Source organism: Oxyura jamaicensis (assembly GCF_011077185.1).
Source record: "Oxyura jamaicensis isolate SHBP4307 breed ruddy duck chromosome Z unlocalized genomic scaffold, BPBGC_Ojam_1.0 oxyZ_random_OJ72400, whole genome shotgun sequence".
NCBI classification, from domain to species: domain Eukaryota; kingdom Metazoa; phylum Chordata; class Aves; order Anseriformes; family Anatidae; genus Oxyura; species Oxyura jamaicensis.
The window spans coordinates 87,870-101,965 of record NW_023305602.1 but is presented as its reverse complement, the minus strand read 5'-3'; the positions used below and the strand labels follow the sequence as shown (position 1 = coordinate 101,965).

The 14,096-nt window shown below is 46.9% G+C and overlaps 1 protein-coding gene across 1 annotated transcript in view; it reads left to right on the top strand.

The window, feature by feature from the left end:
* The window catches only part of LOC118158714 (CUGBP Elav-like family member 4), a 926,766-nt gene that overhangs the window by 844,855 nt on the left and 67,815 nt on the right, over positions 1–14,096 (top strand). Inside the window, exons 9-10 of the mRNA XM_035313400.1 lie at positions 7,555–7,620; positions 9,953–10,033. Of these exons, the coding sequence (XP_035169291.1) occupies positions 7,555–7,620; positions 9,953–10,033 (147 nt within the window). The remainder of the gene's footprint in view (positions 1–7,554; positions 7,621–9,952; positions 10,034–14,096) is intronic.

Below are 14,096 nucleotides of genomic sequence, written 5' to 3'. Positions count from 1 at the left end.
TCCTGGGTCTGTCCCCTCCCAGCTCCCGCTGCACCCCCAGCCTGCCTGCTGGCAGGACAGAGCGAGAAGCTGAAAAACCCTTGGCTTAGCATAAGCACTGCTCTGCAACAGTTAAAACGTGTGTGTTATCAACACTCTTCTCATCTTAAATCCCAAACATAGCACCCTACCAGCTACTAGGAGGAAAATTAACTCTATCCTATCTGAAACCAGGACAGTGAAGGAATGCACTCATTAAAAATATAAGTTGCCATCTTCAATTGTAGTCTAAGCTACTTTAATGATGCTGTGTACTTCCAACGATCACGCTGCAGCCATTATGAATGAGGTTGTTTAAGGCAGCTGTGGTAGCCTTTTCAGAGCCAAAGTGTTTTCTCCTCTGATCTGGAAGAAGGTGCAAATGCAAAGTGCTAAAATTTTCGGAGGCACCTAAGTGAGTTAACACGTTGATCTTTATTTTTCAGAGGTGACTTAAAGCAAGCTCCCAAAAAATATGGAGTTAAGTACCCTAATAGCTTTAAAAACCTGAACCCAATTTATGTGTTTATGGGCTCAGGTAACGGGAGGGAAGCCTGGTCCTGTCTCTACTGTTGAATTAGTACATCACCTTGGTCAACCACCTTCACCTTGCCGCATTTCTGAGTCTTATGTGTCTTTCTTGCTTTGCCCGCTGGAAGCTCTTCATGAGCAGACATGACTCGTATTATGTGTTTGCACAGCACCCATCTCAGCAAGGGCCCGACTATGGATGAGGCTTGGAGGCAGTAGTATTAAGAACATACTAAGAATAATTCTGATTTCCAGGGATGAGCTATATGAATTCCATACTATGGCCATTTGTTGTTTGTCTCTCATCGAAACTGGGGCCTTCTGCTTCCAGGCAGTAACCAGCATTGTTTTTCCCCACCACCTCCACTGGCTTCAGTGCAGTTCCTCCTGATTTCATCCCTGAGCATCACAGCAGACTTCAGCCCTCTGTCCTAAAACCATTTTCATCTGGGGCACCCACATAACAGCTCAGCTGCAGGTACCATTTCAGGAGGGATTCCTTATAGAACATCCCTTAAACTAATTTTAATTATTTTTAACAGTGTGCTTCTTACTGCTACCTCCATCTTTTCATTCTCAGACAAAAGCTAAATGTGGGGGTCTAACACTAGCTGAATGCTCCTTTAAAAAGTTGGACTTAAATCTAGAGTTTTATCAGTAGTAAGAAAGCTTCCTGGTGTTAATTTTAAAGCACTGGTATTTTGTGCTGACTTGGGAAATCATCCCTGGTTTTTGGCATCAGGCAGAGGATTCAGAAAGTGACATTAACAGATCTACTTTCTTTGAAGGACTTGGGAGTAATTTATTGACTTCTGCCTAATGAATAAGTGCTGCCTTCATTAAATTTATATTTATCACCATATAGTAGGTCATTGGCTTGTTTTATGTCTCCAGGTTTATGGAAGGTTATCTGCCATGGTCACCTTGTGGCATCTTGGCCAGGATTGTCTTGCCAAGAGACAATAGTATCTGAGCAGAATTTTTCCTGTGGAGATATAGAAATTATAAAATTAATATAGAGGCAATGCCCAGGGATAAGGCTCTTGCCCTGAGCTGCCTAATGAAGTTACTATTAGCATCTGTTTTCACAGTACACCTTTAGTTTGCCCTGGCAAGGCCAGATCCTCAGCTTCTGTAAAGCAGCATGGCTACGCTAACTGCAGTGGGGCTGGTGTGATTGATACTTGCCCTCTGGCCTCTCAGGAGCCTCTCTGCTTTTTTTCACTTCACCAGCTGATTCCCGTTTAATCATGTTACATCACATTTAATCACTTAAATGTCTGTATATTGGTCATAAGATCTTCATGAATATGACAACAAGGAAAGCTTTTTCAAATGGTATCTATGGGCAAATTTGTACATGTAGTCACTAGCACATTTGAGGTCTTTTGCTGATGTCACGACATAAACGTGCACTTGTTCTGGTGCAAAAGCCCTTGTAGGTTCTTTATGATAGTCTCATTCCTCATCTAGTGTCCCCTATATTCCCATAGGTCTTACCTGGCCTTACTTAGCTATTTACCTTCTGGATCACAGTGGACTTGAACCCCAGCACAGACAGCATGCAGAGGAACTGTCTCCAGCCCTACATGCCCATGTTGTCTATGAAATGAGCACAATTATTGGGAGTGCCTGTGAGGGGATAAATTGCAGGAACAGGGGTGTGGCATTATTATGCATGTTTGCATGGATGTTAGTTTGGTTTGTTTTTTTGACAGTTTGTAACCATTATCAGAATTCAGTGGTCACTCTCTTGAAGAGGATACTTGAAAATTTCAGAACTATTCATAAAGAGTTGAAAGAAAGGCTCAAGATGCAGAAAGCTTACCCATCTCTGAATTTCATCTATCATTTTCTAGGGATATCATATCCATTAGTTGTTGCAACACTAACTTCAACTAATATTTGCAGTGATAGAGAAGACTTGTCAGCTGGATGGGGAGAAGGGGTGGCAGAGACAGGGTAAATCTACCTTGGAGGATGTGGTGGTTTTACTCGGGTGGGTGGCCGAGCTCCATCACAGCCACTCTCTCACTCCCCCTCCTTAAAGAGGAATGGGGAGAAAATACGATGAAAGGGGCTCAAGGGTTGAGATAAGGACGAGGAGATCGTGCAGTAATTATCATGACGGGCAAAACAGACTCAGCATAGGGAGATAATAAGATTTATTGCCTATTACTAACAAGCTAGAGAAGTGAGGAACAAAGGAAAGAAACTAAAAGCACCTCCCCCCCCCCCATCCACTCTCTTCCACCTCCTCCCCCCGGAGGAGGGCAGGAGGAACGGCGCAGGGGAACGGGGGAATGGGGGTTATGGTCAGTCTATAGTGCTTTGCCACCACTCCTTCTCGGTCACTCTCGTCCCCTGTGCTGTGGGGTCCCTCCCACGGGATGCAGTCCTTGATGAACTGATCCGGTGTGGGCTTCCCACAGGCAGCAGCTCTTCAAGAACTGCTCCAGATATGGGTCCATACCACGGGGTCCATCCCTCAGGAGCAAACTGCTCCAACCTGGGCACCGCACAGGCAGCAGCTCCTGACAGGTCACCTGCTCCTGTGTGGGCTCCTCTCCACGGGCTACAGGTCCAGCCTGGAATCTGCTCTGGCAGGGGTCTTCCACAGGCCGCAGCCTCCGTCGGTGCAGGTCCACCTGCTCCACCGTGGTACTCCATGGGCTGCAGGGGGACAGCCTGCTTCACCATGGTCCTCACCACAGGCTGCAGGGGACTTCTGCTCCGGCGCCTGGAGCAGCTCTCCCCCTCCTTCTTCACTGACCTTGGCGCCTGCAAGGCTGTTCCTCACTCCTCTCACTCTCCCATCTGCTGTATGGAGCATCATTTTTTTTCCCTGTCTTAAATATGCTCTCACAGAGGCACAAAGCAACATCACTTATTGGCTCAGCTCTGGTCAGCAGTGGGGTCCTTACCAAACATGGGGCAGCTTCTAGATCCTTCTCACAGAAGCCACCCCTATGGCCCCTGCTACCTTGCCATGTAAACCCACTACAGCGGAGCACAGTCATATTACGTTATGTACATCTTACCGAAGAGTAAAGCAACCTTCCTTCCTGGTCTGCTTAGACACAAAAATGATTTACATCTCCCCACCACTGTGAATTTTAGCATGCGGTACGTTCCAGCCTACAGTTACAAACAACCCTGTGGCAGGTTAGCTCTGGATCATGAGCCCCTCGTACATTTGAGCCCTTCCTGAACTTCACACTGGTCATTAATATGTAGGAGGGCTGTCACTTTGCTGAACACAGCATGGCCACAAGTTCCTCAAATGTCTAATCAGTGTCTTGAGATTTCTGGATCAATACCAACCGTTGGCTTCATCCATACTACAGGTGGGAGAACAGGCGGTTATGCCCTTCACTAAGTTTAATTGATCTGGCACAGCGAGTAGCAGCATGAGGTTATGCTCACAGATGCCCAAGCTACTCTGGCTTCATGCCAGGGTACCCAGCCAGCCCTGGAGCATGTGTCCCTGCATCTTCCTAGGCCATGTTGGCCAACATGGGCACATCCACTGTACTGAAGTCACACCTTCATTTGCTTCCTTAGCACCTTCGGAACTAGGGAAGATGAATTCTTCAGTGAGCAAAGGTCATCACTTTTATTTTTAAGAACTCCCAAGTTCTTAAACAACACCAAGTAGGTGGTGGATCGCCACAACTGCCTTTCCCAAACGGCCAAGGTAGGGTATGAGGCTCTGAATAAAACAGAGAGCACTGAATTGGGGATTGCTGCCTCCCCATGGGGTCTGGTGCTACAGCCCAGAGGTGCATTTGCCTTGCTCCTTTTCAAGAGCATCCAGGGACTCGGGCCAGTATTGCAATCCTGAATGTCAGACCAGCCACAAACACTTTGCATCTTCTTTACCTGTGAGTAAATGATTCCCAGCTTGGATCAAAGCTGACTGAAATCAAGGGTTGAGTTATCCCGTTGACTTGCATGTGCTGAAAGCCAGGAGGCTTTCTGTAATTTGGGGCGCAAAACAGTCTCTTGAGAAAGAAACTCCCAGTTAGATATTCCCCTTGCTGACAAGTCCTGAAGGCTCAGGGAAATAATGAACTCTAAAAGCTTTGTGTGGGAAAATGCCTGTTGTTCCAAAACCCTTTAAATAAAGCATTTGCCCAGTTATAATATTTAATCTTAAAGGTGAACGGTGAGTTTCAGCAAATATTACCTACACTGAATGGCTTACTTATGATAGGCAGAGTATGGCTCTGAAGAGAGGCAAGATATCCTCACATGGGGTAAGGAGAGCAGCTCCCTAGTGAGCTGGGAGGTCCCATTCAGTTTCTAGCACTAGCACAAAGACAACAGCTTCCCCAGGACATCATCTTCGTCATCCATATGATGTGATGCTTCTGGAGCTGCTGATACCCATTCTCGCTGAGAAAGCTATCAACCCTGCCACGATTTAATCCATTTTAAAGGCCTAAGCCCAGAGCTTGGTCCAGGGAAAGATGTTTAATTGTGAGAGTTTATTCTGATCCAAACCAAAATCATTAGAAGTATCAGGTTCCCAAAAGGAAAGGCAAAGCCTGCACTCTCAGGCCCGAGAAGCCAGAGGTAAAATAGCTTCTTTGGAGGGTTTTGTCATTGTAGCACCCTGTGGGCAGGATACAGACTCAGGTATAGCTGGGAGAATGGGCAGTTTCCATGCATGCCCAACTAAGGCAAGGAAGAAAGAAAAGGACCACAGTTGGATAGGTACAGCTCCATGTATCAACAAAGAGGCAGTCATTGCTAATTGCCAGCATGTCAGAGAAGGAAACAACATGCCCAAGTCCAGCCTCAACTTTAACACTGTCTTTCTGCATGGCCTGCAGATTGAGCAATGTCAGCACAGACACCTTGGAAGAAATATTCACCAGCCATACTGCTGTAATGCCCCAGGACATCAGCTAGGTGCTCTGCACCAACCTGCAAGCCCCAGCAGCCCAGTTTGGGGGCTGTTATCTCATCCTACACCATGCCCTCCTGGGAAGCTGATTTTTGGTTTCTGACAGGTGTGACCTTCTGCTCCAGCTAGGCTAACCCAAGGCAGAGAAAGGAAATGCCGAGTGGATCTCCTGAGCAGCAAAGAGAATTTATTTTTCTAGTTCAGTAAGCAGATGGGTACCACCAAGAAAGGGCAGTTGCCTTTGGGGCAGACACAGTAGATCATCTCATTTCCTTCAGAGTGCAAGACCATAATTCTCTTATAAAGATTTGTTCCCTCTACCATGTCTCCTTTCTCATCTTGCTCGGGATGTGCCTTCTATTTGATGGTACATGGTCTGTTTGGGGGGGCCAAGTTATTAAGATCCTTTCTCCCAGGGGAGCGCAGGAGCACAGGAACTGGTGTATCACTCAGCCTTTCATAACCATTCAGTTTTCTTCTAGAAAAAAAAAAAAAAAAAATTCCACCTGTTTCTTCCTGTGACTACCCCGATGAACCAGTAATACCCATAATCAACAGGAGCCTCCAAGACTTAGCCAGCTAATTGAGTTTCTCCCCTCCAATTTTGGTCTTACCATTCATCTTTGCACTTGGGGAGATAAATGTACTAGGAGACCTTACAAGCTGCCATCATTATCAATGGTAATCTTTGCCATTGAGGATCAAATCTGTAATTGCGTCTGTAACACAGTACTTTGTCCATGTTCCCCAGGTCCATAGCACTCATGTTTGCCACTGCATCACGCACTTTGGCATGTAGCCAGTCTCTCTCCTTGGCTAGGTCAACAGCACCAGCAGATTTCCCTCCAAGAGGCCCCCATCGGGTGCACCCTCCAAGCCCTTTCCTCCGGCTACACCTCTGCTCTTGTAGGAGGGAAGAAGGTGGGAAGGAGGGGGAAAGCAGCAGTTCCCTAAGGGATCATCCTAAAAGTACGAAGCTGGAGGGACTGAATAAATGTAGAACTATGCAGCACCAATAAATACAAATTAAACTCATAACAAGAAGTGAAATATTAGGGTCAAGGTGACATTTGGACTGGAGGTTCAGCCAAGCTTTGCTTTAAATATTTTATTGCTGCAGATAAAGAAAGAGCTTATCCAACATGTTTCACTTTCTCTCTTGCTCTCTCTTTCTCTCCCTATCAACCAAAGGGGAAAAGGAAAACAAACAAACAAACAAAACAAAACAAAAATAACCTTAACTGGCTTTGGTTGTATTTGAGCTAGACTTCAAAGTTTCACAAAAATAAACAGTTTTAGGGGGAGGAATGCACACTTGTAAAGGGAAAAAATGCACTTTAAAGCCAGCGAGGGACTGCATGCTTTACACAGAGATCCACAGCATCCTCCTGGAGCAGACAAGTGGTGTCCCCCTCCCCTCCAAGCAGACTCTCCTCTCGGTGCAGGGGGCTGCCTGGCAGCAGCATGGTCCTTCGAAGGAATGTCAGGGTAGAAAAAGCCAGTGCTTTGTTCTCTTCCCCTTCCTCCTGCTATGCCCATTTTTTTCTGCTCTGATTGAAAGTTTCATGCTCTTGTAGCCATCACTGAGATCTGAGTGTGCTAAGCATCTAGTACAGCATCAGTCCTGGCTTAAGATGAGGGCTTTTTGGGGGTTGATTGATGCAATGCCAAAAATCTGTATGAGTAGAGGTGGTCTCTATAATTTAAACTTTGGAAAGGAGAGGATAAGTTTGTCTGCCTTCTGCTCTGAAGTTGCTCAGGGAAGCTGGGAGACTGGGGGGTCTGCAACACACTGTCTGTAGGGTGAGCAAGCTGCTTCTCCTCTGGAACCTTCAGCCTCTGGGTTTCACAGAATCACAGAATCACAGAATAGTTTAGGTTGGAAGAGACCTCCAAGATCACCGAGTCCAACCTCTGACCTAACACTAACAAATCTTCCACTAAACCATATCCCTAAGCTCTACATCTAAACGTCTTTTAAAGACCTCCAGGGATGGGTTTGTCTGTCCCACACCATCCGTCGATGAGGAAAGAGAAAGGGGGACCATCCGTCATGTTTTAATCCCTTAATTCCTTCTCTCCTGTCTCCACAGCACAGAGCCCCACTGCAGCAGACCCCTTGCAGCAAGCCTACGCTGGAGTGCAGCAGTACACAGGTCGTTAGTATTAACACTCTCTCCCAATAAACCTTTCTCTTCTCTAAAGCCTTTAATCTCTGAACACACCTAAGGGGGCTGGGGGAAGGGAGGTATTTGCTGAGACAGGGACACCAGGGCCACAGATCCTCACATTAAATTTGCATTACTCATGAAAACAAAGACCCAGGGCCTTCTTCCCCTAAGGAGGCAATCTTCAACCATAAAACACCAGAGAAAGGCTCCCACTGACCTGTACCTTAGAATCATAGAACCATAGAATCATACAATATCCTGAGTTGGAAGGGACCCATAAGGATCATTGAGTCCAACTCCTGGCACAGACAGGTCTACCCAAAAGTTTAGATCGTGACTAAGTGCACAGTCCAAATGCTTCTTCAATTCAGACAGGCTCGGTGAGGTGACTACTTCACTGGGAGCCTGCTCCAGTGCGCAACCACCCTCTCAGTGAAGAACCTCCTCCTGATGTCCAGTATAAACTTCCCCTGCCTCAGCTTAACCCTGTTCCCGTGGGTCCTATCACTGTTGTTTATGGAGAATAGGTCACCTGCCTCTCCACTCCCCCTCGTGAGGAAGTTGTAGACCACGATGAGGTCCCCCCTCAGCCTCCTCTTCTCCAGGCTAAACAGGACAAGTGACCTCAGCCGCTCCTCATATGTCTTCCCCTCCAGGCCCTTCACCATCTCCGTCACCCTCCTCTGGACACTCTCCAACAGTTTAATGTTCTTTTTGTACTGTGGTGCCCAGAACTGCACACAGTACTCGAGGTGAGGCTGCACCAACGCAGAGTAGAGCGGGAGTGCAGCTTCATTGGCAGGACCAGGTCGGGCCTTAGCACAATGAACAAGTGGAAAATCAGGACACTTGGTTTAGGGGCCACTTTCTGTAGCAACAAAATTGGGTGTTTCCTGAGTGCTGTGGTGTGTAGGGGAGATGGGCAGTCAGACCCTGATGTGCCTGGCAGGGTTTGGGATGTCTGCACATCCCCATGTTGTAGGGTATGTCTACGCTTTGCATGTTGGCCATGCGTAAGACACCTCAGCACCAGTTAGCTCTGTTGTGGCTGGAGGTGCAGCTGCTGAAGTGGGGGCTACCACACTCACCCAAAAAGCTGTCATCTCTGGGGTCAGCCTTAACACACTGCTGGCCATATCCCAGCTAGTTAGTCTGAGGCTTGCTTAGAAGCTCCTGGTTCCTCAGCAGGTTCTTCACAACTTCCAGTGGGTCAGCTTCTGCTGACTCTCACGTTGCCCTGTACTCGGAGCTGCTCCTTTGCGGCTGATGGACTAACACCAGCCAAAGTGACTTGGTGCAGATCATGACCCTGCTGTGTTCAGCCTCCCCTTGAGAGGTGTCCATGGCCAAAGTTGCGAGGAAGCTGCCACCCCAAAGTCATTATTTTTTGTGGTAACTGGAGCAATCATGGGCTCCGCTGAGGAATGGGTATTATCTCATGTCAGTGCTGTATCTGGAAACTTAATTTAATTCTCCATGTAGGGCTTCATTTCCCAGTGTTTTAATTATTGTCATTTATTGCTTGTGAGGTTTGATAGATGGGAAGCATCTCAACCCTTTGAGCTGTTAACCTCTCTGCACACTATCCCCCTCTCTGGCCCCTATCCCCCTCTCTCTGGGCTCACAGGTGATCCATACTCTGTATTTTTAGCAGCAAGGCACATCATCTACCATCTGTGGTACTGAATGGCTTCCCTTGTCTGCTTGGTGGGGGAGCTGAGGTGGGGAAAATTGTTTAATTGGCGCACGCTGTTTCCACTGTGTCTGTGTGAAAGAGAAAGTGCATGTAGACATGAAAGGAAATATATATCTGAGAGTGTATGCACGAGTGTGCCTATACAGGGTGTGTGCATATGAAGGTTACAGTAAGAGAGAGGAAATACACGTGTGAACTGCTACTATGAGCATGTGAATTAGTCAGAGTGCAAAAGAGATTACACAGGGAAACGTGCATGGGCACTGCGCGTGACTGCCAGCACAGGCATCAATGTGCTGAGCTCGTCAGTGAGCGTGCTTGCGGTACCATCAGGGATGGTTATGCATCTCTGGTGGGGGAGATCTCAGTGGAGACCCCCGTTTAGACCACGTGGCTGCCCTCAGTGCTACTGTTAGGATGTTGAAGGGAGGTTGGGTCTTCAGGGCCAAGTGCCACCACCTGGAGCATCACTGTGATGTTTCTACTGCATCTCAGGCTGTATGAGGTGGTCAAAATACAGGGAGAAAGTCCACCTCCAGCTTAGTGTGATTGTTTGGTGTGAAAGCTCCGTGCTTCCCAACACTGAAATCTGTCCTTTCTTCTCTCCCTTTCTCTCCCCTATAGCTGCTTATCCTGCTGCTTATGGCCAGATTAGCCACGCATTCCCACAGCCGCCTCCCATGATCCCACAGCAACAGAGAGAAGGTGAGTGAATGGCCTGTTCTTGCTGGACCCAGCATGCCATCCCCACCACATTGGTTCCCCTTCTCACATACCTAGAGAGCATCCATTAAACGCCCCATTGCTTCAAATCCCTGGTCCACTGAGTCTTTTCTCAATTTCCATATGTGGCATCATTGGCACTAACTATACTATGCATGAACATCCTTGTGGAGAATAGCTGCTGAGATCTATCTTCTCAGCCCCCAGGGACAGGAGCATGCTGATGTGCATGGGCCATGGAAAGGCCTGGTAGCAAAGTAGGCAATAACATCCAGTGGGGGTTTCTAAAGACAGCCAACAAGAATGTGGATCAAAACCACAATTGCATTGGAATAAAGAATTTAATAGGAAACAAAGCACTGGTGGCCCTTCATTAGAAGCCAGTAATGTCATTTCAGACACCTGCTATTTAGTGGAGCTGATAGAGTCCTTTCAGCCTCCCTCAATAATCAGGAAACAGAAATCAGCCCTTTTAGAGTGCAATATCTGTATCAGGGTGAGATGAATCATGTAACAAAGGTACCTATTTCTTTACATTGACTGTTAGAGGAGCCAGGGTTAAGTAGTCTATAGGACAGGCAGCACTGGAGACATGAAAAATAAGGAGAGGTGAATCTCCCCTTATCACATGTAAATGTTTTGGGAGATATCTACGTCAGGTAATGCTTTGCACCCAAAGGGTTGCCTGAATGAAGAGAGGAGTCCCTCATGTTTCCTTTACAGTCAGTGGGGAACAATGGGATCCTCAGAGGCAACATACTCAGGTAGTCCCAAGCATCCTCCAGGGAGTCCACTGCTCTCGCTTGAATAGAAGAGGAGACTGCTTGCCTAAGTGAGGCATTTAAGTCAGATGCTTCAGCCTAGTATAGAGACCCTCATTTTAAAACTTATATTTTAGCTTTTATCCTCTATTAGGTCACTGATTCAGATATATTCTATGTGCTATTATATATGTATTATAACATTTAATATTTTAATATAGTGTAACAGTCAGAGTGAAATGAATCAAGATTATACTATCAAACTTAAACATTCTGATGGCCTAGAACTACTTTGAGGGAGAAATCTCATTTTGTGAGAAAATTGGAAATGTTGGCATTTCGATCTAATTTGGAATTATTTTTTTCCCGTGTCAGAATTTCCTGGGGAACACAACTTCCAGCTCCTGATTAGCTCTAGTACACACACCTGCTGTGAGAACAGATGCACAGACCTAACATATCATTACAGAGATGTTTCCCCCATGCTGAAGGACTTTGCTTTTTATTACATACTGGGGCTAGATTAAGCACAGGACAAAATGGCGACTAGATCTTTGGTTAACATAACATTGTGCCAGGAACAATCAGAAGCAAGGGATAGTTGTTGTGCACTCTCTGAATACCTACTGCCCAAAGACCCCTGAGTTTGTAAGGCACAGTGTGTCTCTGTGGGTTGAGGGTGAGTGTCACCCAGTGGACAAGTTATCTTATAACTCCGTGCTCCTTCCCGTAAGCAGCTGGTATTGAGGATGGTTGAGGCCCAGATATATAAGATGAACCCCTGGTCCAATGCAGGTTTCCATTCTCAGTGTCCTCCATTTCCCTGCAGCTTTTAGCTGCTGTGGATTTCTCTGCTGTTTGCTAGAGGGAGAATCTCTAAGGCACAACACTGCTTTAACAGAGAGTCAAGACTTTTAAGCCCCTCTAACCTTTAACAGGAAGATGCGGCAAGAGGGAACTCTAATAATAACAATGCTTGGTGCTGAAAAAGAGTGCTTTATGTTTGCAAGGATGTGCACAAACATTGGTTTGTTAATAAACCAGCCCTACCACAACAATAACATCGATGATAACATTGTTAATAACGATACTAACTCTCAGCTCCTGGATCCTGGTTGGATAACAAGCCCAGAGCTGCCTGGCTGCTGCATCATTCCCATAGAGATTAGTCATTGCTTCCACATGAGTGCTGAGGCTGCTGGCAGTGGATGGGGCGCATAGGGTGGAACAGATCCAAAATGATCAAAGGTAGAGATGACAACAATCAAAGGTAGAGGCGAAGTCTTGATTCAGACTATGTCAACCAAGCAAAACTTGGGGGTACTTTCAAATTTGTATGGTATTACTCATCTTGACATAGTTTCTGAAACTCAGAAATACATATTAAAATAAAGTGATGCAGGCTTGTGACTCCTGCACTCAAACATGCTGAGGACTTGAATAGCAAGTAGATGCAGAAGAGGCAATGAAGTTACAGCCTCTGAGTGTTTGCTGTAGAGGTGAGGTGTATATGCCACTTACTGTGCATCCAACCAAAGGGCTGTAAAAATTCATACAACCTTATGGCACACCTCATTTTTAGTTACTGTTGGAAGAGCTCTCTGGTCATAGGTTCTCCTTATGACACTGATTCACAGTGCTGGGGATGTGATCACAGATAGCTAATCTCAGCTCAGGTATGTGGAGTTTACTCATGTAGACAGTGGACACCCAGGATAGGTTGGGACAGCTGCTATCCCCAAGCCAAGTAATTATCAACAATCTGGAGGGTGAGGAGCATGGGCACAGCAATGACTTAGCAGCTCAGGTCCAACCAACCCAAATAAACAGGGACCCACAGCAGATCTCTTTGCCGTGTGTTCCAGTGTTCCCACGTACAAGTGTTTCCATTATCCAACATGGTGTGGTGGTTTTACTCAGGTGGGCAGCCGAGCTCCACCATAACCGCTCTCTCACTCCCCCTCCTCAAAGAGGAACAGGGAGAAAGTACGATGAAAGGGGCTCAAGGGTTGAGATAAGGACGAGGAGATCATGCAGTAATTATCATGACGGGCAAAACAGACTCAGCATAGGGAGATAATAAGATTTATTGCCTATTACTAACAAGCTAGAGAAGTGAGGAACAAAGGAAAGAAACTAAAAGCACCTTCCCCCCCATCCACCCTCTTCTACCTCCTCCCCCGAGCGGCGCAGGGGAATGAGGGAATGGGGGTTATGGTCAGTCTATAGTGCTTTGCCACCACTCCTTCTCGGTCACTCTCGTCCCCTGTGCTGTGGGGTCCCTCCCACGGGATGCAATCCTTGATGAACTGATCCGGCGTGGGCTTCCCACAGGCAGCAGCTCTTCAAGAACTGCTCCAGATATGGGTCCATACCATGGGGTCCATGCCTCAGGAGTAAACTGCTCCAACCTGGGTCCCCCACGGGCAGCAGCTCCTGACAGGTCACCTGCTCCTGTGTGGGCTCCTCTCCACGGGCTACAGGTCCGGCCTGGAATCTGCTCCGGCACGGGTCTTCCACAGGCCGCAGCCTCCTTCGGGGCAGGTCCACCTGCTCCACCGTGGTCTCCTCCACGGGCTGCAGCATGGAACCCTGCTCCACCATGGTACTCCATGGGCTGCAGGGGGACATCCTGCTTCACCATGGTCCTCACCACAGACTGCAGGGGACTTCTGCTCTGGCGCCTGGAGCACCTCTCCCCCACCTTCTTCACTGACCTTGGCGCCTGCAAGGCTGTTTCTCACTCCTCTCACTCTCCCAGCTGCTGTGTGGCGCAGCATTTTTTCCTTGTCTTAAATATGCTCTCACAGAGGCGCAAACAACATCACTTATTGGCTCAGATCTGGTCAGCAGTGGGGCCCTTATCAAACATGGGGCAGCTTCTAGATCCTTCTCACAGAAGCCACCCCTATGGCCCCCTGCTACCAAAACCTTGCCACATAAACCCACTACACATGGTTTGCCTGTAATATAAAAACTATTCATAAACTGTGAGTTTCTCTACAACTTTTCTTTCCCTTTGTCTGAACCAAGACTATCTGTGCTTCTAGTGTATTAATGAGCAGAAATATCTATTACTTAAAGCAATAAAACCTAAATCCATGGAAGGTTTCAGGGTAAAAATGAACCTTGATTCTCTTTTCATAAAGTGTCGCAAGGGTTACATTTTGAGCTGACTTACAGCCCTTTCAAAAACCAAAGTGAAGTGCTTAGTAAAGAATTTTAGTACTGTATTCAGCCCTGAACTGCCAAGTTTACTGATCTCCAATAATCCATTAACTCAG